The sequence below is a fragment of the Zonotrichia albicollis genome, chromosome Z (genome assembly GCF_047830755.1).
Source record: "Zonotrichia albicollis isolate bZonAlb1 chromosome Z, bZonAlb1.hap1, whole genome shotgun sequence".
In the NCBI taxonomy this organism is placed as follows: Eukaryota; Metazoa; Chordata; class Aves; order Passeriformes; family Passerellidae; genus Zonotrichia; species Zonotrichia albicollis.
The window spans coordinates 79,593,700-79,619,722 of record NC_133860.1 but is presented as its reverse complement, the minus strand read 5'-3'; the positions used below and the strand labels follow the sequence as shown (position 1 = coordinate 79,619,722).

The following is a 26,023-nucleotide window of genomic DNA, read 5'->3' as shown; positions in this document are numbered from 1 at the left end:
GTGTGAAGAAGCACCAAAAACTCCCTGGCAGCAATGGCCATGTTTTCTTTTTTTGCAAGAAAAACTCAATTATTGTATGAAAAGCAATCTGGGTTCAGATTGCACGTTGGCTTTTACATCTTATTTGCCCTTTTTTTGGTGCCTTATTGTTCTTTCAAGATCTTTTCTTGAAAGATCTTGCCTTCATTATCTGATGTTAAAAAGAAAACTTGAAAAAATGTATTTTTATCTTTGATGTAAGTTTATGCATGCATTATAGGATCTGTTTCTTTTTCATTTCGAAAAGCCAGCCATAAACCAGTTAACATAAAATTGAAACACTTCCTATGTAATTATGCACATAAATTAAATGACTGCAAGGTTTAGCTCCAGCTTCCTCCAAATTAACTGAAACAAGCATTTGTCATGAGAAAAAATAAACTATCTATTAAACTACACTATAAACATGTTTTTTTCAAATAAATCCTTCACTTTTACACTGTATGCTAGAACATACAGTGTTCTTGGTTGATCCCTTGTTGGATCCTTGTTTCCTGTGCTGGATGGCTAACTGCTAGAAAAGTGAATGATATCCAGTTATACCTTAAGATGGATGGTGCATTTCCTATTTCATGTTTTGAGGAAATTCAGTATTAAGATTGATAAAAACTTCTCCTTTAAGATGCTTAGAAATGTACTACGATGTTAGAAACTAAGGGAGGCAAATGTTCAAGCTGCCAGGAACAATCAGCCTTTGCTTGTGTGTCCATCTTCAAGAAAGCCACTAGAAAACGTCTTAAAACCTTCGAAATCTTCCTTTTCAGAAACACGCTAAAAAAGAAATTGCACTTTTTGAAAAAGTTTCTAGTCTGTAGCTAAGCTTAGTATTCATATGCCAAATCTCCTAGGGATTGCCACTGATAGTAGCAGACAAGTGGCAGGAAATTCTTTGGAGTAACTACGAAATTCAGTCACCCACTCTGCCAGGAGTCAGCTCCTTAACAGAACTTCACAGAATTACTGTTCTGCCCTTGTATCCGCATATAAACTGCATTTAGATTATCTCAGAAAGTGCGTCAGGTGTAAACATAAGAGTAAAATAACAGCTTGAGGTCCACTTAACCTACTGCTCCACAGAGGTGCTGGCAGTAGTGGAGACAGAGGTGAGAAATTTGTGCATTATTTATATCCTCTGTGAACAGGAGTTTCATGAGGACAGCACAAAGCACATTTTTTTAGTGAAAGTGAATTAGTACTCACTAACAAGATAACTACACTCTTATAAACAGTCCAGGTACTGACTGCATATAATGTTGGAATTAAAATTAAAATACACTGTCAACGCATCTAAAGACAAAATGACACAGATTCCTATTATTTTTGAGAAGCAGCAATGAAATTTCAATTGATGCAATGTCGAGTCATACCAAAACTATTTAAACAGTAGACTTTTCTAACTTACCTTTCTAAATTGAAAAGTCAAATAAAGGAACAAACAAACAACAAAATATCAACAACAACACAAGAATTCTAGCCTTTTAAAGGCACCTTACATCCTTCCACTAGGTAAAGAAAATAATCTACATAGCATGGAAATAAAACTGTAGTAATGGAAATGCTCCAGCTGGAGATGATGAGGACTGAAGGTCTCTCTCTTTCTTCCAAGGTCAAAAAAATGCAAACTCAGCTACACTGAAGGATCTGTATCTTCACATAATTTAAAGTCTAAGGCATTCCACAATCACTTCAAGTCAGGGCAGGTATGTCCTGAGTATCATAATCAGGCATATTTTCATGTAGTAACAGGAAAAATTAGTATGTCCAATGGTATTTGAACTTTTCAGATTCTGAATGTCATTGTGTTAACACAATGAATTTACTACATATGCTATAGCTGTGTAAAAGCTGCTGTCACATAAGAGAATCACCATCACATCTGTCATCACATCACGAATCAAACTGTAACACAATTCAAAAAGTATCCTACCTCATAAAAAAATTAAATATCATTATTCACACATGCTGTATAATAACCAAATGTAGTCAGAAATTGGTTCTTGTAAGTCTAATATATACACATTACCAAAAAAAAAGCTAAAAGCATTGCCAATCTAATATATTAGTTTATTATTATCAGATATATTAGTTTTCTAAAAAATATTTTGACCTTGCTTTTGCACAAGCAGAAAATGTTTTGAATCAAAGCTTCTTCTTTTCAAATTCCAGGACATAAAACACGTTCTTATCAAACATCATTTTAAGATCTTCCTAGGTCTGCACAAGGCCACACGAGAGAGACAAAGAACGGAGCCAAGGGTGCCTCCAGACTCCCCAGACACAAATTTTCCCAATTTTGGGTTAGATGAGGAGACAGAGGTATGTGCCACCCAAAAAAGGTGCTGAGACCTCCAAAGATTTGTTACAGACCTCTGCACGCCCAAGAGCAGCCCAGCATGAGGATCTGCTCCAAGGAGAAAAGACTTCCACCTCCCTCATGGTCTTAAACCTTGTGTTTAAAACACTGATGCTTGCACAATGCATTTTCCACATGGTCATTAGCTAGAACCACATGAAAGCTGGCTGGCCATGCAGACACCTAAAATCCAACCATCCTGCCACCTGCATCTGCTCAGCCTCAGCTGGCTCCAATGAGAGCTGCAAACACATCGCTGGTGAGTACCTGAGCTCCTGCAAGCCAGGCTCCACAGGCCACCCACCAGAGGGGAGTCACACCAGCACAGTTTCAAAGCCAAAACCAAGGAAACAAGAAGCTGAACTTACGGACACACATCTCCCTGCTCTCATAGAATCCAGGGCAGCACTGGGATTTGCGCCTGTACATCGTTTTCTCACCATGTCTGTAGGCAGTGCGGTAACTGATCCTAAAGAGAGGAAGGAGTGTTTGTCACATACCTTGGCTCAGAAGCACCACAGGATGTGCTCTTACACGTCTTAAAAAAACATTCAGGTGTCACAAGAAAAGAAATAAAGTGCTCCAAGTGGCCTTGATTTATCCGTTGCTATTTAAGAGTCCAAGGGGTTTCCTGACATGCCTTAGGTTCATGGGTGGTCAGAAAGCAGGAAAAGAATGGGGAATTTTTCACTTGTGATGGTTCATACTTATGGGCATATTCCTCTGAGGAAAATGCTCTTTACAGATGTCACCAGTTTTTAATCACTCAACCCTTGCTTGCTTTCTGCTTGCACAGGAAGTTTCCTTTACCAAATCCTTTCACTTTTCTTTCAAGAAGCATAAACTTACTTCCCCCCGAACACAAGGGTTCCCTGTGATATTTCTGAACAGATACACTTTGCAGGGTCTGGAGAATTTAGTTTTTCGCAAGCTGTTTGCTTTCTGTTGGCACTCCATGGGGTGGTACACCCCAACCTGCTACTAAAATTTATGTGACATTGCTTGGACAGGCATTTTCCAGCAGACACAGATCACAGCAGTTAGACAGGGTGGACACTACTGCTAAAAAATCCTACATATGATGCTTGATTTTGAGTCAAGATTCTTAACAGTATCAGCAAATTGACAATATTAGGATTTATACATCACCTGTGTCGTGTGCACTTGAACCAGTTTAGGATGTCAGTACAACTGGTGTAGTAAATCTGATCAAAAGGATGTGGATATGACTCTTGCACTGTAACTGAGTAACTGGGGAGAGACAGAGAGAAAAAAGGGAGATCATCAAGCAAGTCCTTTTAGTACAGTCTCATTTACTTAGGTCTTTTACAGAATCCTGTTACAGAATGGAAAAAATATAACGAAATACTCATGCCTAAAAAAATGACACAGAAAGCTTGCAAAATAAAATAAGCATGCAGAAAGTCAACGTGTTTATATTGTGTAACACATTTGATGAAATTCCACTACTCAACATTTAAAGAAATGTAATGTCAGCCTAACTTTTCTTAAAGTGAGAATGGCTGTAACTCAAACAGGCAGCAAATGGAAGTAGTGCATATTAGGTGTTCCCCTGTAAAAATTTTTATTAATGAACTAGATAACTGAACAACTAGTTATAGAGACAGAAAATGAGGTTTCTTCTATTATCACTCAAAACAGAAAAAAAGGACTTTCTGAGAAATTTCTTTTTTTCTCCATGGAAAAAAACTGGGCCTATAGGAAGACATCCAGTGCACTTAAATACTAAATGAATGTTAACACAGAAATACACCTGAGTAGTAATTACTGGAAAATTACATTACAGGCACACCACCAAACAGTTTATTCAGCAATCAGAAATTAATGACTACTGAAGACCATAATTTCTTTTGCTTACTGGATAATTTTTAACAAAGAACCACCCACACCACATCCCCAGAAATACTATACAAAATCCTACTATTATTTTTTGCCAAATCACACAATTATACAGTGTCCTAGAAACAAATCCATGCTGAGAGCTTCCAAAGCTGTCAGTAGGACACAAGAGGAGCAGAACCCTGTCTCAAAAGGGGAAAATATTGAATCATCCTAGAAAACTCTTTGAGAGCTGTTTGTGCTGGCAGCCAGTCCTGGGTTGCGCAAGGGAGCTTGAAAATTCAGGAATGCGTGGCAAGCTCCGGCAGCAGGACTGATTCCCAGGAGCAGCCACAACACTGAACAGCTCACCCAGCTCTGCCTCTCCTCCACTCACCCCCTCTCCGAGCCTGAGCCCCCCGTGCAGGGCGACAGCCAGGTCTCCTCATCCTGCTGTCACCATCTATGCCAAGGGAGAGCACCTCCAGAGCCGCTCATCCCTAACTGCACACGCCCTACTCCCTGTTTTCCTGCAAGAAGGCAAAGCAGGAATCAGCAGCCCTAATCCACCCAGCTGTCCCAGCCCAACAAAATTCCAGCGGGATGCTGGCGCTTGCCTGAGGCTCTGTGCTCTCACCCTGAGGCAGCAGGGCACTCTCTACCCCTTCTCACCACTTGTAAAGATCATTTTAGCACTGACTGAGGTCTGTTTTTTATTTAAAGCATACATCAGTGACAGTGGCAGTTAGGAGCTTCTGTCCGGGGCTTTGCCCTTTCATACTTCTTTTGTCACCTGCTTTGGGCAGCAGCATGAATGTTGCACTGAGTTTATTTGGAGCTCTGCCCTGATTGTGAGATAGCACAAGAGGGAAAAAAAGTTCATGCAACAAAGTGGGCATGCTTGCTAAATGCATTTTTGGGTATATTTTTCCTTCTGCAGACTTTGAGTGGCTAGTTTTAAATTATATAATGTAGTGCCAATAATTATATTTGGGGATTTTTCCCTATGTTGTAGCTTTCCCCAAAACCACTTCTATCTACAAAAACTGAAAACAAAGCACACACAATACAGGACAGCAACACTGTAGACAAATTCCTGACTACTACTAACAGGTATTTAATATGGCAACTTCTTCATATACACATTCTTGCATGAACTGTACACTGCAGCTGAGGCAGAGGTGCCAAATCCTTTACATGGAGCCGAGGTAAATTCCCAGCGACTGTTCTTACGTGTTGGGTTTGTTCTTTTCTTTTAATATAGAGACTTTATTAAAAAGTAAATAAAAGTTTCAATTTTCTTTGTAAAGATTCAGCCACAATAATCAAAAATAAATGTACAGTGGCTCAGCAGCACTCCCCATGACTAAGCACAAAACAGAGTTTACATTAAGTGCAGGAAATACTGATGTCCTCAAGTGAACTGTGAAAATTAAGACTTTCTCATGGACCATCTGATCAATCACAGGCACAACAGTTATAATGAGACCAGAAGTCTTGTTTTCACTATCATAACCTTTACACAAGGAAAGAAGTTCAGCAGATGCTTGAGGCTCAACCTCTCCCAACTCATTGTGGCTTTTTGCAATTCACATGAAATTGGATGAACAAACAGACCAACTACATTGATGATGAATTTCATTTTGCATGTGCTAAGTTTCTGAACCTCATCAAAATAATTAAACAACAAATCTTAATTCAGATCCTGTGAGTGCTGAATAGGAAGGAATCAGCATAATCAAATTTGGCCAAATTCCAATATGGTTAATTATATTTTGCATATGTAAAACTTCTTTTCACCTAAATTGGAAAGAGCTATTTTTACTCACTTCTAGTACCCAGATGGTTGTGTAACATTGCTAGTACCACTGTACTTTGCATCCTAACCCGCAATGCAAAGATGCATTTCAGCCCACTGTTAAACAGTCTTTTATTTATCCAAGAACTCACCTGCCCATGCAGTAAAATGAATTCTTTTCCCTTGTTTTTAAATGCAGCTAAAAGCCTTCAATAATTTGAAGCATGCCAAGCAAAGCAAAGCAAAATTATGACATCAGAATTTACATCACTTATTTTTCCAAAAGGGAAGCATTACCTTTCCCAGTGGCTACACACATTGGGATCTTCCAGATTCAAAGACACAGCTGAACCCATCCAGTGGTACAGGAGTATGACAGGGAAGCCAAAAAGGGAGTTGAAATGAAGAACCATCTTTCCAACGAGATGGCTGTGAGGAGAAAAAGAAATAGTACATTAGTAAGACCATAGAGAATTTAAAGAAGATAATAATGTTGACCCATGTATAATTAATGTAAAGCAAGGGATACTTCAAGGAAGCAGCGACACCGTGCCCATTGTGGAAGGAGAGCCCAAACGGAGGTGTTTCCCATGAGGTGAGCTGGTGGCAAACGGCACCTCAGGGGCCCTGCTGTCCCCTCCAGTGTCCCACACCCAGGCTGGGAGCACTCAGCCAGGCTGGGAGTTCTCTCAGAGCCGGAGCCAAGGCCTGCAGTAAAGGCTGGGAGTGCTCAGCCAGGCTGGGAGCGCTCAGCCAGGCTGTGCCCACTCCCAAAGCCAGAGCCGAGGCCTGCAGTAAAGGCGGCCACTCGCTCAGGACCACAGGAGCAGACAGGCTCAGCTGTGACACAGCACCAGAGCCCTGCATGTCCCTCATTCACAGGAAGGGTTTGTGCCTCCTCCCCATGGCCGGCACTGCCTCACATGGCACCCTGCATTGCCACTGCTCTTCAAACCTGAATGCCCCAAAACTTTATTCCCCCACCTCAGCCAGCTGTACAGCTCCCGAACAGAATAAAGAAAGCTGCCGTAGTAATAACATGAAGGTCTGAAAAGATTATCTTAACACTTTTACTAAGCAAATTATTTTAATTTGCATGCTGAAACACTCTTAATGACTCAAGCGGTCATTAATCCACAAATGCCAGAATGAATGCTATTAACATGTAATTTATTTGTAATGACTTAAGCTACATTTCTGTTTCAGTGAACATTTGACCTTATTTCCTCACTTTCACACTGATTCTAACATTATGTGGTTACAGAGGTAACAAAAAAATGAGATTCTTGAGTTTGATCTGTAGTAAATGAAAATAATTCAATGTAATAAATGAAAATAATTCGAAAAGAATGCAATGTAATAAATGAAAATAATTAGAAAATAATTTCTAATAGATACGTTTGATTTAATAAAAATATTTTTAACACAGTAAATTAATCCAGAAATCGCAATTTTTTACTTTAAATATTATGCAACAGAATAAAGCAAGTTACATCAATCACATTGTTACATGAGAAAGAAGACCACAGGACCATGGGAAGAAAAAGAGACAAAGTACTCTTACTTTACTTAACTCTTACTTCAGAATTCAACATAAAAAAGCTCACAACATGAAACTATTATATTTAAGGTATCTGAAGATACAGAGGTGATCCTATTTTGCTGAATTGTTCTTGAAAAATCAGGCTGCTGAATGGTATTTCATGGTCTGTAACTATTTCTCTGCATGCAGCAAAGCAGTCAATGTGCAGTTATTTCAACGGCAGCTATATTTTCACCTAATAATTGCAATGAAGTTGTGATTTCATTGAAAATATTCACTCTGATTAAGCAGACTGTAAATGGTATTTTCCCTTTTTTTTTCTTTCTTTTATTCTCAACTTCAGCAGCTTTCCTTTTCCAGGATACATTTAACAAAATTTAAAATTAAAAAAAATTTGCATGAACCCCCTAGAGTAAAACTTGATTGCATTCCAGATCTTTTGCTTAATTATTAAGGAAAATCAAAACAGAAAATCAGTACAGCTGATTAGCATTGCTGAAGTGTTGATATTAGCAATAAAAGATGTAGATTACTCATTTAACTCTTGCTGCCTACAGTTTGCACCAAGAACAACTGTTCAGAGATTCACTTTTCATACCATATATTGCTCAAATTATCTCATCCAATAACACAAGAGTATTTCAATTATCTACACGTACACAGAACCTGTAGTTTAAGTACTGAAAACGCTCATTTTGAGGAATGCCTTCCCTGTGCAAATTAGTACATACATGAGATAGGAATAAAACCCCAACAAATTTAAGACATTCCTTGGTGTTTCACCACCAGGACTTCCTTCCACAACAGAACACTAAACAGGCTTTATTGCCTGTTGGTTTTTTCTGCAGCACTTGAGGCAAAACCTCTTGTTGACAAAGCAGTATCTTTATTCCTATATCAGGCAGGAACTTTAAGGCAGTACCAGTGTCTGTTCAGGTCAGACTTCCCTGTTTCCCTCAACTTTAATCCATACCCATAATGTAAAAATTTTAACAGGAAAGCAGTGCAGCTGCATGAAACAACTGTAGAGTACTTCTCTTAATCTCTGTAAGCTAATTAAGGAAATTAAACTAGTTTTATATTTATTTTATAAAAAAAACAGATAATGAATAACAGTAATTTTAAAAAATAAATCTGATCACCCCAAGGTTCATTATAACTACTAACAAGCTCATTTTAAAATGGTATAAAAAGAGTACAACCTATACTCCTATAAATTACAGATACTCCCCTAAAATACATTTAAACTTGAGCAACTACATAAATTGCATTTTTCTCACTAGTAAGCTGATGCAAAATCTTATGAGTATGTGCACTATGTATGTGTAAACACAGACAGTTAACCATTAATACCCAATATCTGAGATTATTAGGCACTTTCTCTGCCACTACTAACTGTCTTGACAGTTTTTATTTGGTTTGAGAGTTTTTTTTCCCATGGAGAGTTCAGGATCAAAACCAGAGAACGAACAGATAACTGAAGAAAAACAGGCAAAAAAATGCTTCTTCTTTATGAGGTGAAAATTACAACATGCTTACAAATTAATCTCTCCACCCACCCAGAGCAGAGCCACAGGCAAAGCTGAGGGTGCACAGCTCTCCCTTAGATTTCTTGTAATAAAAGGAAAATAAATACAAGTTGAACTGAGGGGGGCAGCGGAAGAGATGATGGACACTGTAAAAGAAGTGAAGGTTGCTCAAGGCTGCAAACAAATATTTTTTGGTCAGCAAATTAAGTGCTGCCAGAGAATTAACCAGGATTAGACCTGCATGAGCAACAGAGAATAGTACGACACAGTTGCTAACATGACATAATGGACCCAAGACCAAGGGAAATGCTGATGCAGCTTTCCCATTACTGTTGCAGAAGCATTTTTACCATTGAAACATGAAAAATGCAGCAGGAATGGGCCATTCAGTTAGAAGACAAACTCCAGAGCAGTGAGAACCTTCCGTACTCTGTTGCGGCATCTCAAAGGTTTTACACACAGTGGCAGGCCACAGGGGCATCAAAATGTTTTCCGAGCTGCAAACCTATTCTTAATTGCATTGATATGGCATCAACCTACATGTATAGAAAGTGCTACTTCAAAGAAAATCATCTCTCCGTCCATCATAGATTTCTTCAAATTTCAGACTGAACTGTGAACCCCACAGTCATCTGTGCAAAGGCCTTTGCAGTTGTCCGTGCCCTCACTCTCTCCAGAGCTCCCCACACAGACTTGGTGACTACAACTGGAAATTTCAGCTTTGCGTGAGATAAAAGAGTTTTTCTAGGCATTTCTGAGTGAAGAATTGCTTGGTCTTTCACTTCCTACAGTCTTCTTCTTAACACTCTTCACTCCGGAGGCTCAGCTCTTCTATCAGAGACACAATTTGCTTATAAAAACATCTCTCACAACTGATGTCAAGCAGAGCAAAATTTGAATCTGACCTAATCTTGTCAATGATGATTAATCCCGGGTTAGCTTCCATGAGAAAAAAAATAAATCCACAACTGATTGCTTTTATCGATTACATTAGGGAATTAATGGATGAACAGCAGAAGGCGTTTTCCCTTTGGAAATCAGTAAATCAGTTTGACACCTTGTCACATGAAATCTCACTCATAAAGCAAATACAAAATAACCTGAATTACGAGCATTATCACACAGACCCTAGGCTGGCTGAAGATGTACAGCCACAGCAAATGGAAACTGATTGTTCTTTTTTTCCCAGATCCTCAGAACACAGCACTCCAAAGGCAGCATTGATTGTCACTGTCACGGGGAGCTCAGGACAGACCAAGCTGGCAGGGCTGACAGAAAACGCATGGGATCTGCACAGCCAGCATGAGAGTTTGCTAAAGGATAACCCAATAGTGCCCTACACTGAAGGGCTCTAAACATTCACACCCTCCATGGTCAGAGATGATAAGAGCCCTTCTTGATGCAGCCTAATCAGATCTGACCCTCTTCACCTGGGCTGCTCTACTTTCAAACCTCACTGTGAAGCAGACTGACACAGCTGGAGAGTGCAGAGATGTTGAAGATGGGCTAAGCACGGATGAGGGAAAAACAATTCATTTAGATTGATGTCTGAAGAATAAACAAATCAAAGGCTGAGTGAGCTGGAACAAGTCTCCTTGATGGAGACAGATATGCTGCTGCTACTTTTTTCAAGTTACACTGCAAAGAAAAATAAATCAGTAATCAATGACCATTTTTCTTTGGTTATTAGATTAGGTCATTTTTATTTTTCAGTCTCTCTTTAATTATCAGAGGCTTCTAAGAAAATGAGGTTTATGTAATCACAGTGTTTGTCTGTGTGTTCTGGCCTCGTGCCCAATAACCTGTAAATTTATCAGTCACTCAAAGCAGGAGTGGGGAAGAAGTCTTGAATTGTGGAGTTCTAGAGAATCCAGTGATAATGCACAAGTCTGGAGGAGACCAGGCCTTACTTGCCCCTAAGTGATGGAATTACCAGTTTTGAAAGCTACAGCATCACAGTCCTTTATTTCATGGTAGTGCTGTAGTTACACAGAACGAATCTCTCTACCATTCCTACTAAATATAAATGCAACAAGATGTGACCTGATCTTAAATGACAGAGAGCTATTCAATTCAAACTATATAAAAAATGTAAACTGGAGTAAATTTTGGAGTTAAACTTTTTTTTCCTTTTTTCCTTTTCTGGTGGAAACCTGGAGAGGTCAGGAGCTGCCACACCGCACATTGTTTTGTAAGCATCAAACAACCTCTTGCGTTGTAGTTACAAGCACAGAATGAAGTAAGATAACTGCAACATGGGAGGAAACAGGAAACTTTGCCACCCAGCAAACATGTGGATTTGCACTAGTAAAGCCACACAGTTCCAGATGCAATGGGCGGCTGGATAGCATGGATCATGCTGCAGCACAGACCCAAATGCACAGGAATATTGCAACAAGGTCCTCAAGGACCCTGTCCTTCGCTGCAGAACACCCAGCAGTATCTTCTACAAGACCTGTTCTTACTTCAAATGATCATGAGAGTTTGCTCTAGGAATTGTCCTCTTGAAAAGCAAGATTGTCTTTGGCCTGCTGACTTCACTCGCTGCCATTCAGTGAGTTTCTGAAGCTGCTAAGCTGGCAGGGACCATATATCCACTTATCAGTCCTCTTCTCCCTCAAATTAGCATTAAAAGGGCAGGAAAGACAGTTCAGTGCAAGTCAAGCCTGCACAAGGCAAGGAGGCACAGTAAAGAAAAATGCCAGCATGCCAGATACTTTGCAGATGGACACATTATTGTTCCTCAGAGGAAGGCTGCCAAACATCACAAACATGGGGTCACTCCACTGCAGCTGTCATTGTCTGATAAATTAGGGCCCTTTCACTTCAAAGTATTTCCTTTTCTTCAGGCAGATAACAAGTACAGGTGTTGAACCATTAAAGCTTCCTACATCCCACGGTATTGCATGTTTAAAGATTATTTCCACAGGTAGCCAGCAGGATGAGCTGTTAACAAAAATCTTTTGACTAAATATGCTGCCTTTTTTTTTCCCACCCAGATGAAAATTTACCAAATACAGACACTTAAAACTGTGTAGAATTCAAACCAAAATTTCTGAAAAGCACACTTTGAGAAGAAGAAACAGCCCCTGATCCTGATTTGCCTGTTTGACACAGGACGTTTCAGGTGAAACATGAAAAACTGTGTCAGGTCCATACACAGATGGCACCTCTCAGCCCTAGGCATCTTTCCCAGGGCGGATGCTTGGAGTTAATAGTAGTTCTCAGCAGAAAAGGCAAATAACATAATTTAATAGAGTCTACAGGCTTGAGACAAAAATCATATCCCACTCTGCTTCACCTTCCTTCTTTTTTTAAATGAATACATTTTAAAATGTTTTTTTCAAAAAATGTATTCCTAACTGAAACATCTCTTTATTTTAACCCCAAGTCAATTTTAATAGTACAGGGCTAGAAGACTATAGAATTAAGTAAAAATGGCTAAATGCATGTCTTAAAGGAGAATTATTTCTGAAATAAGGTATTACTACCATGTATGAATGCTTTATTACTGAGTTACCCAACAAAGATATCTGTATCAAACTTCTGTCATAGTCCCTCAGCCATATAGCATATACATTTCTGATGGGGTTTTTTCCCTAATGCAAATAATAAAAAAGGACATTGCACTCGTGGATGCAACTGTGAAAACTTTGTGGTTGCTGACAAGTTGCCTGGGACAATTCTGTGGTTGCTTAAATACACCAATGCCCTGGTTCCACCGCTGTGGAAATTATCATTCATGGTTTTACCCTCTCTTGAACAAAGTTTCTGTGACCCCTCTTTTCCTATTACCAGCCTCCCAGACACCGTGTCACTTCCAGTTTATTGCCAGGATATAAAAGAGCACAGTCAAAGGACTCAGATAATTACTCGAGCTTCCTATGCAATTTAGGATCAATTTCAAATGTTCCCACCTTCCTTTGAATGCTTTCTGCTTTCCAGTCCTCTTCAAAGACAGCCTCTGTTGCCTTCCCTCCCCCGTGACGTGCACTTTCTATTTTTCCGCACACATTTTCACCATACACTAGATTCTACCCTTTCCTAGACACAGCCTCTGTTATCCCTGGCAAAATTCTTCAATCTGCAGCTCCCTGCACTTGTGACAGACCCTCTCACTATGAGAATCAGACATATGCACTCCTGCATTTGTTTATAACTTCTATCTGCTAACAAAATGCTATAGTTTGTGAAAAAAAATTTGCTGGCAACTCTGCTTCAGAACCTTTGTCCTTGTAAATCATCCAGTAAAATGCCACTTTGCATGTAACAGCCAGATGAAAATAAAGTTGTCTTTCCAGCTACCTCCTGTTTTCATGATTTACACCATTACACTTCTGTAAATCTTTATCACAGCTTAAAAACTTCGTATTTCAAATGATCTGTTCAAAAAAACCCCAAAATTAATTCATTTTGATGCCATTTCCCCTTAACAGCTTCTGAAACTTTTCAATGCATTACGGATCAGTTTTTCCACCTCCAGCAATCAAAGCATCTGTGATTCACTGCACAAAGCCTCAAATGCCACCACAACCACCACCCTACAAAGGAAATTCAAAACATTTTAGCAGAAGAATAGGGAAGGCAAAAGCATTTCCTTTGACAGTTCATTCACTCAGTTCCATCTTTTATTTAGGTGATTTGCAGAGGTTGGAATGGATGTAGTAGTCCTGCACTCAAAGGGGAAAATGGAAGAACAATTCAAAACTGAAAGTGACTGGTTAAATCCAGTTTTTTAACAAGCCCACAATTAAAGGGATAAATCCTGTCTTTAAGTCTTGAAGAACTTCTGCCTTGAAGAATTTTCACAGGGATTACAACACAGCCTAAAGAGATGAGTGAGCAACACACAAAATATGTGGTTTTCATGGTAAACTGGCTTAAACACATTACATCCTCTGTAAACATGAATACAAATTTAAAACCATGTTTGCAGTTGTGTAATTCTCGTACCTAATACTAGTACTCCCTATGTGCCAGCAGAAGAAAAAATAATTCCTGGGGAGAAATTCAGCTTTGCCAGGTGCCAGTGGTGTCAGCAAGTTTTCTGCACACTGAGAATATATAAACATTTTTTATATGTAGAATGCAAAAAAGACAAAGAATGTACACAGGCACAAACTGGTTCAATACATTGCTATGGTATCAGTTGCAGCTGTAGGACAAGATGCTGTGCTTCAGTGGATAAATAAAACCTCCAAGAAATAAATCTGCTACCAGCACTTGTGGCAGGCAGTAAAAAAGCAGATTCTTTCTAAGAATGACCAAGTAAACACCTTTGTAATTTTATGCTTTTCATACTTTGTAATTTTATGCCTTTCATACTTTTCATAATTTCACAACAAAGCTTCCTGTTCTGATTTATATCAGTATCAGTCTTCTCTAACCATAAATTTTAGAGCATCTCAAATCATTAAATTCTTTAATTAACTTTGTCTAATGATGAATCAGAGGCCTTTTTAAAAAGAGTGCCCAATACATCAGTAGAAGAAGCTAATGATGGCAAATGCCTTAGAAGCTTCAACAATCAGAAGACAACTGTTTCAGGTTGCAATTAATACTGTTCATCAAGAAAATTTCTGTTACTTTAATATGTTAATTTACCTGCATCACAGATTATCTGAAATCTTTTTAAATGCCTGCTGCTGATTTCAGTTGAGGGCAGTGTAATTTGAACCCATAAAAATCAAGACCATGTTCTTATCAACTTGAACACAAGGCCCTAAATTCCAAAAAATATCATCCTTCAGGACACATGTTGACTTCTTTAAGGCTGTACCTCTGCAGTGTGCAAAAGGACAGCAGCAGCACAAGCACATATTTGTCATACAAAAATGGTCCGTCCATATCATTGTCAGAGAAAGCACCTTTCGTAACAAGGCACCCTATTCAGAGATCTAATTTTTGCAGACATTTGTATGCCAAATTAAAAAAAAAAAAAGCCCAACTCTGTGATGCTGGGTTTAATGAGGTACTCTGTTATTCTCTGTAATAAAAATTAAACGAGAGAGACAGAATTCTTCAGCTTAATTGCCACATCTGTTATTAGGCACTTTACTTTGATTGACTGGAGTGTATGTGTCAGAGACTGTGCCAGAAAACAGGCAAACTTTGTAAAGTAGACTTATAACTTATAGCCCAACTGGCACTAGCAGCATCTCTGTTACAGCTTCTGCTGCCTCTCAGTTAAAACTACAGGAACGTTGGCCTTGGTTCAGTCATTCATTAAAAACTAAAGTAAGTATTGCAAATTGTTCCTCCTTTTTTCTTTTCTTTTTTTTTTTTTTTCTCCTTTCTTAAAGATAAATTAAAAGCAGTCCCTATTTTCAGAAGGAAGAGCAGTGGTTACCTCAATGTGTGAATATGTAATTTCTCATTAGTGGATGAGAGCAACCCAGAATTTGGAAATTGCACCACGTGAAATTTCACATTAAGTAGTGCATCTGCTGCCTCACTTTGCCAGCAGATGAGCAAAGGGCTGAGGGGACAGTGACAAACAGCACAGCATTTGCAAGGGACTGGACAATCACAGTGAGGGAAGAGCAAAAATGGAATGGACACTCTCCTCTGATCTGCATGGAAACTTGGGATGAAAGCTGAGCTCAGGAACTGCCTTTCTCTGAAATCCACAGATTATGACACCTGGTGACAATCCCACCTGCCCTGAGCTGCCAATAACTGGTTTTATGACCAGCTGATTTTCTTTTGGCTCTAGAACCCAAACCTTAGCATCTACTGTCCTGACATAGCAAAATGACACTTTCTCCCTCAGCTAACTTCTTTTTTCCGATTTCACACAGGCTTTCTACCAAGACCACAGAAATGTGTGTTGCTATTGTGAGCATGAAGACAGACAGGCCAGCTGCAGTATTGCTGAAAACTACTTTTCATCCACTTCATCCAATAAGGAGCAAGGGATTATTTGACCCTCCTTACCAATTTTCTCTGCTGCTCCAGAGAGCGCAGAGAAAGGCAAAAATATATGTGGAAGAGCAACAAAAAATACACCAATACCCACTTCTGAAAGGTGGAAGGATGGTTCTGTGCTGGAAGCTGAAGCAAAGCTGTGCTCCATGGGCTGGGCAAGCAATGGGCACTCAGCCTGACCCAACCTGTCAGCTGCCCACTGAACTAACCCATGTGTGTATCTGTCTTCTCTCTGCAGGGCAGATTGTGACACTGATTCTCCCCCTCCGGGAGAGCAATGACTGTTTTTTGGAAGGAGTCTGCCCCAATGGGTGAGACAAGCCAGGGCAGATGCTCTTTGTCACTGTTTGAAGGTTTTTGTTGTGCTCTCAGCAGTTCAAGGCTGCTCTGTGCCACAGTGGGGTCCAGAAAGTTTCCACATGGCACTCTACTCTGAGATCTCTTTTCTTTTGCAAGTATCTGTTTTCCCTCATCCTAGTGAATACAGCAAAAAACAGCACTCACTTAAGCACATTTATTTAAGATACACATCATGTAATAATCTCACATACAGTATTTTAATTGACATAATTCCCTATAAGATCTACAACTTTTCTTCTAACACTGCAAGACCTTTTATTCTTGAGGCTACTCTTATTAACCACACTGTACATGCAAAGTATTTGGCTCCAGTCTGTCTAAGTGTTTAATCTTGTTTCACAAAACAAGTCCACAACAGGGCTGAAAACAGAATTTAGATCTTTTAGTCTCCATTTTCAGCCCATGTCCAGGACCCATGCCTTCCAGTTTGATATCCTGCCATGATGGCAATGACACGAGCATCGTGCTTATGGCACTAACTGGGTATAGCAAATAATGAAATACACACTTCTGGGTCCTAAACATTTACAAAGGAACCACCACACCCAATGTCACGACTGAGAGAATTTTTTTTTTACAGATTTGGGTCACCTCTGAAGAGGCCAATAATGCCCTCTCGTCAGTCTGGCTTTTTGCTTGTTTTTCCCACTGGTGTTCTTGTTGGAAACAGCAATGAAGAGAAAACAAACATCAGTGTACTAAAGCTTTGCTCTTTCCCTGAAGACAGCCCATGAAACACAAAGCAGGGTAATTTTCAAAAGTCTATGGAGAGATTCCCACAAGAGAAGATAAAAGTTTAAAGAGTGTATCTGGAAGGCAGGCTCCAGAAACATTACTCAGTGGCATTGGACATTTTTGGAGTGACTGCAATGGATTTCTACTTAATTCCAAAAAAACCCCCCTTGTGCAGAACAAGAGGCAGCAGCAACAACCTCAGGGTTTCTTCACAACTTGTCTCATTGCTAGATGAGAGAGAGCATTTCCTCCCTGCATCCCCACACTACTTCAGCAAACAAGCCAAACAAAAATCTCTTTTCTGAAGTTGATACACTGTCAAAATATGCACAGAAAGTTTGGCAATCTGCAAAAGCACAAAAATAACCCCCTTCTCCTGCATATTAGTGGTGCAGACTAGAACCCCAAACCACTGCATCCTTTGAGGTTCACTTACCATGAATGCATATCCTGGCTGTCATTATTCATACATAATGCAAATTGGCATGAACTAGTGTTCAGCAAGAAAGAATGGAGCATTTCTAAAAAGTGCATTAAAGTTGCAGAAGAACAATATTGTTCCAGAGATGAGATTAAGTCTCACAGCTCCCTGAAACGGGTTATGGAGATTGAAAAATCTACTGACAAGCACTGAGGATACTTAAAACAAGGAAGCTTTTCTCTTGCTGTGTTTTTGTTTTACTCTTTCAACAACTACTCACCCTATCTTCTTACTCAATAATTAAAAATGCAGTCTTTTCTGGGTTCAGAGTGTAAACAAGTTCCCTGGAAGCAGTGATTTTTTTCTTCAGGACCATCTTCTCTTTTAAACAGAAGTAGTGCCTTTAATCCAAACCAAACCCAAAGCACAGAGAGCATCCTATGCACTCTCAGCAGAGTTGATCACAGTGCTGGCAGCTCAGCTTTTTGCTGAAAGAAAATTTAATTATCTATTAATTTAATTATCTATTAAAAGAGGCCAATTGTTCTGGCTTTGGTAGAGGCAGCTTTGGTATATTTGGATAACAAGTAGATGTGCGTGTCTTCACAGATCCTAAAGTGCACAAACAATGGGTCTGGCATCATGAACTTCACCTCAGCTACTCTGATCTCACTTGAGTCACTCCTGGTTTACTCAATGTAAGTAAGAAAACTGGACTCTCAGCCTCTCTACAGTTACACCTTTTATTTTAAAAGAAATGAAACTAGCTAAAATTAATTTATTAAAAAAAAATCAAACAGAAATTACATTCTTTGCAAACTGATAGAATCTTCATGAACTCTACCCCTCAATTTAAAATACACATTTCAATCTCACTGGCAGGTACCCTTCAGAAACAGTTGTTGTCTGCAATATCAGTCTGGGGAGGTGGCGGGGGGAGGAAAAAAAATAAAAAAAGAAGACGAAGGGGGGAAAAAAAAAAAGATTAAAAGATCAAGTTACTCTTGACTTCCAAACAAGCCCAGCCACAGCTGTACATCAGCTTCCGAGCAACTGCTCTACAAACACACAACAGGGCTTCTGTCTTCCCACAGGGTTTGCTCGGGTCAGCCGCATGTGGCGCGGATTAGAAAGGCAGGAAAGCTCCATCACAGGGCGGCAGAGCCACGAGCTGAACGGGGGAGCTGCCGGTGAATATCCTGTCCAGGCTCCCTCCCGAGGGGGCTCCCCCGATCCGGAGGGGCCCACACACAGCTCTGCAGAAAAAGGGCCCCAAATCATCAGTCTGCTGTCACACTTTCACTATCTGAGCAGGAGGAAGCTGGGAGCGAAGGAGGCCAGAGAGTTAAGTGGGGTTTTCACAGGCAAGAATAGGATATGAAAGAGGCAGCCTCAGATTTTTGGTGGTGACAGAGTGATGGATTCAGGCAGCCTGTGCAGATTGTGAAATTTTTCTTACTGTAGGAAAACAGTAAAAAGGAAAAGTGACATACAGCAGTGGTCAGGGAATATGGCCAAACCTCTTTGCAGGGTGTGATCACCAGTAACTCTGGCCATCATCAGGTGCCACCTCCCATGTGATGGATGTGCTGCAGAAGTCAATCCATCCCTCCAGGTTGCAAAGGCAAACCAGTGGTTTTTAAACAAATACCTCTCTAATTGAAGAGCTCTCCACTCCAGCTGCCGTATCCTATTTACTCAGTAGATTTCCAGCCCTGCTGCCTTTGGGACCAAGACTGCCACAGCTCACAACTCATCAGGGTCATTTCTTCATGTATCAAGTGCTCTTGAACCCTTTGAAGAGGGTTTATAAGACACCAAACAGATGCTTCCCACTAACACACATAGTCATTATTTGTGCTTAAGTTCCAGTGATCATGAGATGCGTGTATTGACAGACCAATGTGGTCCAAAATTTTGTAAACACTTCAGAGGAAACGAAAACTCAGCTAGACATGCTCAAAAGCACACAGATGGAAGCAACGGAGCAAAGAAGCAAAGGAAGTGGAAGATCCACTTGGCCTGTTGGCATGCTCCATCTTATTCCCACCATGTCTGCTCTCAAAGACATGTTACATGTTTTTTGCTGATTCCTGACAGCAGCTTCCAAATAAACATAAACAAACCAATTATGTCATTTTGTACTTAAAACTCAACCAGGCCTTGGCGTGCACACACACAAACTCACATGTCCTTTTCTTTTTTTTTTTTTTTTTTTTTTTTAACATGCAAGTGCTTCCAGTGTGTTCACATTCTCAGGGCGATCAAGCTTGGTCTGACTATTGGCTTTTGGAGGATCTGATGCCAGTCAGCCGTGCATAATGGCCTCTTTGTCTCACTGTCACATGAGCAGCATTGTGTTACAATCATTGTCACTCTGGGCTCAAACTGCAAGGCATGCTTTCACACAGAACACTCACTCACTTTGGGGGCTCCTTCTGGCAGAGCCCTGCGATCGAAACTCTTGTGCTGCTCTTTAGTTCATCAGCCCGGCAACACTGAAACTTTAAAAGTCAGGATTCAAAAGCTCTCAAATCCAAATCAAACGATTATGAAGCTTCTCTATGGGCCACATGAAGAGCGGGGCAAGTAATGCAACATAGCCATCATTTATTTACGTCACTTTAAATCACTTTTCCTATGCCCTCTGACAGCAGAGAATTGTGCTCCAAATAAAAGTGGGGGATGGGAAAAAAGAAAATCACAAGTCCAAGTTATCTCCACATTGAATATTTGTCTGCAAGATAAAATCAAAACATTTCCACAGGACAAAGACAAGTAACTTGCCAGGTGACAATGTTATTTTACTACTTGCTCTGTTAATCTTCTAAATTCACCAAGAGCACCCAACCCTTCCCCTGCCAACAAAATATTCTGAAAAATAGATAGGGAAGACTTCTGTATAGGGGAAACTTCAAAAGTTGCTTTAAACATGCTGAACTCATTGAAACCCTGTACGGATGTCTCTGTTTTCATTAATGAAAAGTAGTCTCATGGGGCTGAGACCAAACCATATTAAGAAAAACATCCTCCTGCCCATACTGTCTCTTGAATAATTTTGTACTGGAAACTTCTGTCTCGTTCTTCTCTTGAAATACAGCACCACTCACTCTGAAGAGGACTTAGAGGACCTACCCCTGAAGAAACAGGCACTGCGTGGGAAGAATTCATGACATAACGCCTGTGATGTGCAGAAAACTTTGGGAAGCAGTGGCTTCTTCCCAAAAGAAATGGGGTTGTGCTTGGAACAGCAAACTACCATCTCCTGTCCGGTTCATTCTTCTTTCCTTTGCAGTCCATCAAAGCAATGCAACTTCTGAGCCCCGCTGTGGCGTTCCACCCTGGTACTGCTCATAAACGTGCCCTAAACACATATTACCCTCCTCTGGATATTTTTTCTTTATCAGGCAGCCTGAGCCAGCCTTCCTCCTTCTCCACACCCTCCGCTGCCGCTTTGAGCAGACCCTTCCAGATGAGCACTGCCCCAGAGGCAACACCACGACGGGTCAGGGCCACCCTGGCTCTTTCCTGGACAATTCTACCCAGACCACAAACCCTGCTGGTCCTCTCTTGTCCAGCCTGACAAATTCACCCTCTGCATCATCCTAAGGTCATGGCTTCTCTTGAGATGCTCCTTGCCTTTCACGGTCTCCACCCATGCCCAGCATTCCTAGTACTTCACAAGACGTTGGCCCTTTGTTTGGTGAGGCCTTAGTTCTAGCCATCATTGGCAATATATTGGCATTACAAAGAAATAGTTCTTCACTTTTTTCTATTTAAAGACTCATCTAAAAAAACCTATTTTTAATTCCTTTAAATGTATGAATTTCAGTTGAGTTTTGATGAAAAATAACACGACTTTAGCTTGACACCTGCCTTCATTATTTCACTGTCTCTCCTTACTTCCTCTTGCCTTTTGTCTTGGGTGTAGATTATAAAAGGAAAGACAATTTTTTGCTATTGTACATCTCCTGTGGCTGCAGTGGTGGACACTAAAGCCACACAAGCTGCAGCTCTTTGTGCCAGTGATCCTAAGTCTAAAATGACACACCAATGTGAAGTCTTTACGTTTCTTTGAAAAAATAATTTTGCGCACACTTGCACCTCTGCATGTTCAACCAAAATTATCTGGTATGCTGAGAAGGGTGTTCTTTACAGCAACAGAAAAATTATTACGTTTCTTTCCTGAGGACACACAGCAAGTCAATGTCAAAGTTAAAAAACTATGTTTTCTGTTGTATGTTTTCATTGTCTTGCACATCAAAAGAGCTCAGAATTGGTATCTCACTGCTGACCAGTTTTATCAGTGTTTTGTATCTGATTGTCAGAGAAATTAGATAGGCTAATTTCTCTGACAATCAGATATAAAACACTGATAAAACTGGAAGAGATGGCTGTCCACATTTTAACATAAGCTTAATGTGTACAACCAAAGGCATGAACCACAAATCCTTACACAGGCAAAACATCAATTATAGACCAGACAGTTTGAATGGGTTAATTAACATGAATGCTGACACAATCAATAAAGCTATTCCAGTAAAGCAAATCCCACCCCAGAATATTTCTCCTAGTTTTCTGACAGATGGCTTTAGATGATACATACTCTCCTCACAAGTAAAAAAAAAAAAAAAAAAAGACAAAAAAACCCCCAACATTTGGAATATCAAGACACAGATTTTTCTCACAGATGAAAAAAATACTGCACTTATATCTACGTTTATGCTATGCTGACTGAAGCATATGAAGTCAGTACTAATTACTGACAAACTAATCTGTTAGTATTAAAAATCAAGATCAAATTCCTGGCAGTGAGTCAGTAACATAACTACTACATACTGAAATCTGATTCCACTGGCATCATTCATCAAGGAAAACACCACTTAACAGGAGTAAGGATGTAAGAACTTTGTCATTTAACTACACCATTCCTGTCCGTACCTAAAGAAACACTACTCATCTACACTGTGCTCCATTAAAATAATTTTTTTTAAAAAATAGGATCACATCCATTTTACAGCACTATCTACATAACTTTGGGTTTTTTAAACCAACACATCTTTGGTTAGACTAAAACTGTGGCACGTAGACAAAGAAGCTGGTTTTTACCTCCCTCAAAAGCCACTTGCTTTCCCTAACAAGAAATGAAAATGCCTAGATAAGAAAAAGCAACATACAGAAACCATGCAAAACTCCTGCCAAGTAATCTGAATATAAATTCAAGGGATCCTTACCAGCTGCAGTCAAAAGCCCACTCCAAACTGTGCTAGATGTTAATCAAACTTAAGTATGGTAATGCACAGTTCCTGTGTTCTTTGCATAGATGAATTAATTGCTTTTGTTAACCGCACTTGCTTCCTTGGGGGGGTGAGTGTACCCGTACAGCTGAACAGCTGATTGTGGAAAACATGGTTATGCAAGTCACCAGGGGACTGTTCACTTGGTTAAACCCTTCTGCTCACCCTAGAACAGCTCATTTAACAGCAAAACCCCTGGACAGGTCGTCCAGGTGCCCACTCCCACCAAACCAGCCACATTCAAAATTACGGCATTAGCTATCCCAGTTTTAAGTAAACATCTAAATGCTGAAATTCATATACCAAGGGCTAAGGCATCTTCCCCTAATGCAAGGGCAGTACCGTTTCCATCTGTGGGGACTGAAACCTGGCGTGCACAGCCCTGCCCTTGCAGAGCTGTGCCACCTCCAGACCGTTTTACCACCTGATATACACCAGGAAAGGGGAGCTCTGTTTCCAGGGAGGGACACAGCCACCTGACTTCACACAGGTCACCGAGCTGCCTGCAGTTCAGAAACATTTTTTGCCCGATATGGACTGTAATCAGTGAGCAAGAAGGCAAATTTCATAGCCTGTCCTGTGAACGGCTCTGTTAGAGACTTGAACACTCCACACTCTAAACCACACACTAAGGAGCCACACACAAAGCCAGGGCATCTCCACAGCACATTAACAACCACTACTAATATGATGCCACTGATTCACCCCCTGTGGGAACAACACATGCTTAAATCTGATTGTATGACAAGGCCACATGGTTGGCTCTGTAAGAAAATTTAAACAAAGTTTATTACATAGGGTGCCATATATTGATGCTGCACAGGTGCATAAGTTACATAGGCAAACAAGTAGAAACCTGGTCCTAAATTAGAGTTTGTCCAGCTTATTAAAAATCTGGAGTACACCTGCCCAGCTGGATTTTCTGATTTGAGATGGGATATCAAACTAGACATGCTAATACTGCTTCATTTGCAGGGCCAGTAACTAGCAAGCAATAGTTATGTGGCCTAAATAGTTATTTGGCTAAATTCTGTCTCCAGCTCAGATGGCTGCACCCCCACTCCCTCCACTTCAAGAAGAACACACATACCTAATTACATATGCTTTCCTCCAAGTATTGTGCTGTGGGGAAAAATACCATTTAGGGAGGTTGACAAGGAAACTGAAGCCAGCTTTCAGTTTCAGTCTCACATCAGACATGCTGCTCAATCAAAGAATCTAAGACTTTTCTGCAAAGGTCTGCAGCTTATCTGCTGGGAAACAAATGTTACTCTCCAGACTTGTCTTTTCAGATTTTTTTCCTTTGTTCTTCCAAGATGCTGGAATAAAACATTTTTCCTATACAGAGTCATTATGTTAATCAGCTTTCTAAAACATTGCTGCCAAAGCTCAGTTACCAACTTGAAAAAATAATCTATGAAGCATCTTCTATACCAAAGACACATTCCAAGTGAGGTTTTAAACTCATTCTATAGTGAGAAGCTGGTGCTTTGGAAAAACTTCAGAGCAGTACGTGATTCTAGGAGATGCATGCTCAATTTGACTACACTTCAGTACTCAATGACTGGCAGCAACATTTAAGTAATTAATAACATTACTGAAAGTTGTCCATTCCCAGCTCATTCTAGGAAAAGCAGCTGCGTATTTTTCCTAATTGATTTGTGCCTACATTTCCAGATTGAACCTACTCCTTGGCTGTAAGACAAAGTAGGAAATGTTTACGCTGCTACTACTGTCGCCAAAAGAAAATCTGCGCAGGATACCACACAACTGAGAATTTCTCTAGGCAGCTTCTGCTGAGGGACATATGCTGGAACGAAATCAAGGTATTAAACAGATGTGCATTTTCACGTGCAGATCACGCTAATTTACATCTATACACAAGCATCCCTCTATTCTAGGCGTACATTTGCTCCTGTCTCTGCTCAGGACTGCCAAAAGCCTTCCAAGAAAAAGGATGACCTTTAAAAACAGGCACTTTACGAAAAGTAAATAAATAAATAAATGTGCTCTGAGGAGAAGCTGAACAGACTCGCTCTGGCTCGGGACCGCGGGAGCGCTCCCGCATCCCGCCCCACCATCCAGGTCACCCCGCACGAACGCGGAGACAAACACGCCGGCATGCTCCGCAAAGGCGGAGGCACCGCGGGCGGCCGCGTATCCCACCGGCTCCCCGGAGGATGCCTCTGCCGAGGGCAAACCCCGCTCCGGGACGGAGCGATGCCGCCTCAGCCCCGCTGCCTCCCCGAGGCTGCCGCACCCGGCACCTGCTGCACGGGACGGGACGGGACGGATCAGTGCCTACCTGTCCCGCGGGCGCCCTCCCCGTCCGACCGGCCGCCGGGAGCCGCCGCCGCCGCCGCCGGGAGCCGCCGTCGCCGGGAGTTGAGCGAGGGGCGGTGTGAGCGGCGGGGCCGGCGGGGATCAGCCCCACCTCCGCCTGCCCCGGACCGCCCCCGGGCAGACCCACCGACATTTTTAACCACTTACCAGCGATACCAGCGCCACTCTCGCTCGGGGCCCGCCGCTGAGCGGACGGCGCGTTCCCTCAGAACCGGACTCGCCGCCTTGCACTCAAGTGTGAGCTCCATAGGGACCTCACAGGTCATTCTGTTCGGTCTAGTGAAAGATAGGTACCTACCCAGTAGATGAGATCGAGAGGGAAATCGTCTTTTCGAACGACTGAAAGCTTAAGTTCCGCAACGAGGGGCTGAACCTCAGGCCCCTCAGGAGACGCATTTTTACAGAAAAGGAAACGTCATGTGCTCCTCTCCAGAGCTGCTACGGAGAGGAAGGGCATGGTGACTTTTGCACTAAAGTATATTCAAGTACATTGAAGAATTTTACTCTGCAAGAAGCATTGTTTCTTTTTTTGGTTCATTTCTTCCATATTCGAGCGTAGTGTTGTAGAGGCGTTAATACGGACGCTGCTTGGCTCAATCTTGGCCAGCAGCGGGCCCGTCCTGGAGCCGACGCCATTGGCTGTGCGGGATAGGGAGGAACATTCCAGCACCTTCCCAGAGAAGCTGAGAAGTTAAACCAGACCTCACGCTGTTAAACCCGACCATGCCGCCCCATACAGCTTTTCCCCATGCCCATGAGGCGTGGGGGTGCTGAGGGTGGTGTGGGAACGGTTCCTGGAAGCCGGGCTTGCCCCAGCCCAGGCTGTGGTGAGGCCGAGA

General features: G+C 41.1%; 1 protein-coding gene across 1 annotated transcript in view; it reads right to left on the bottom strand.

The window, feature by feature from the left end:
• The window catches only part of MEGF10 (multiple EGF like domains 10), an 86,032-nt gene extending 60,759 nt beyond the window's left edge, over positions 1-25,273 (bottom strand). The window contains exons 1-4 of the mRNA XM_074532609.1: positions 25,147-25,273; positions 6,327-6,458; positions 3,542-3,643; positions 2,761-2,861 (exon numbers count right to left, since the gene is read on the bottom strand). Of these exons, the coding sequence (XP_074388710.1) occupies positions 2,761-2,861; positions 3,542-3,643; positions 6,327-6,442 (319 nt within the window). The 5' untranslated portion in view covers positions 6,443-6,458; positions 25,147-25,273. The remainder of the gene's footprint in view (positions 1-2,760; positions 2,862-3,541; positions 3,644-6,326; positions 6,459-25,146) is intronic.
• Positions 25,274-26,023: the final 750 nt, after the last annotated feature.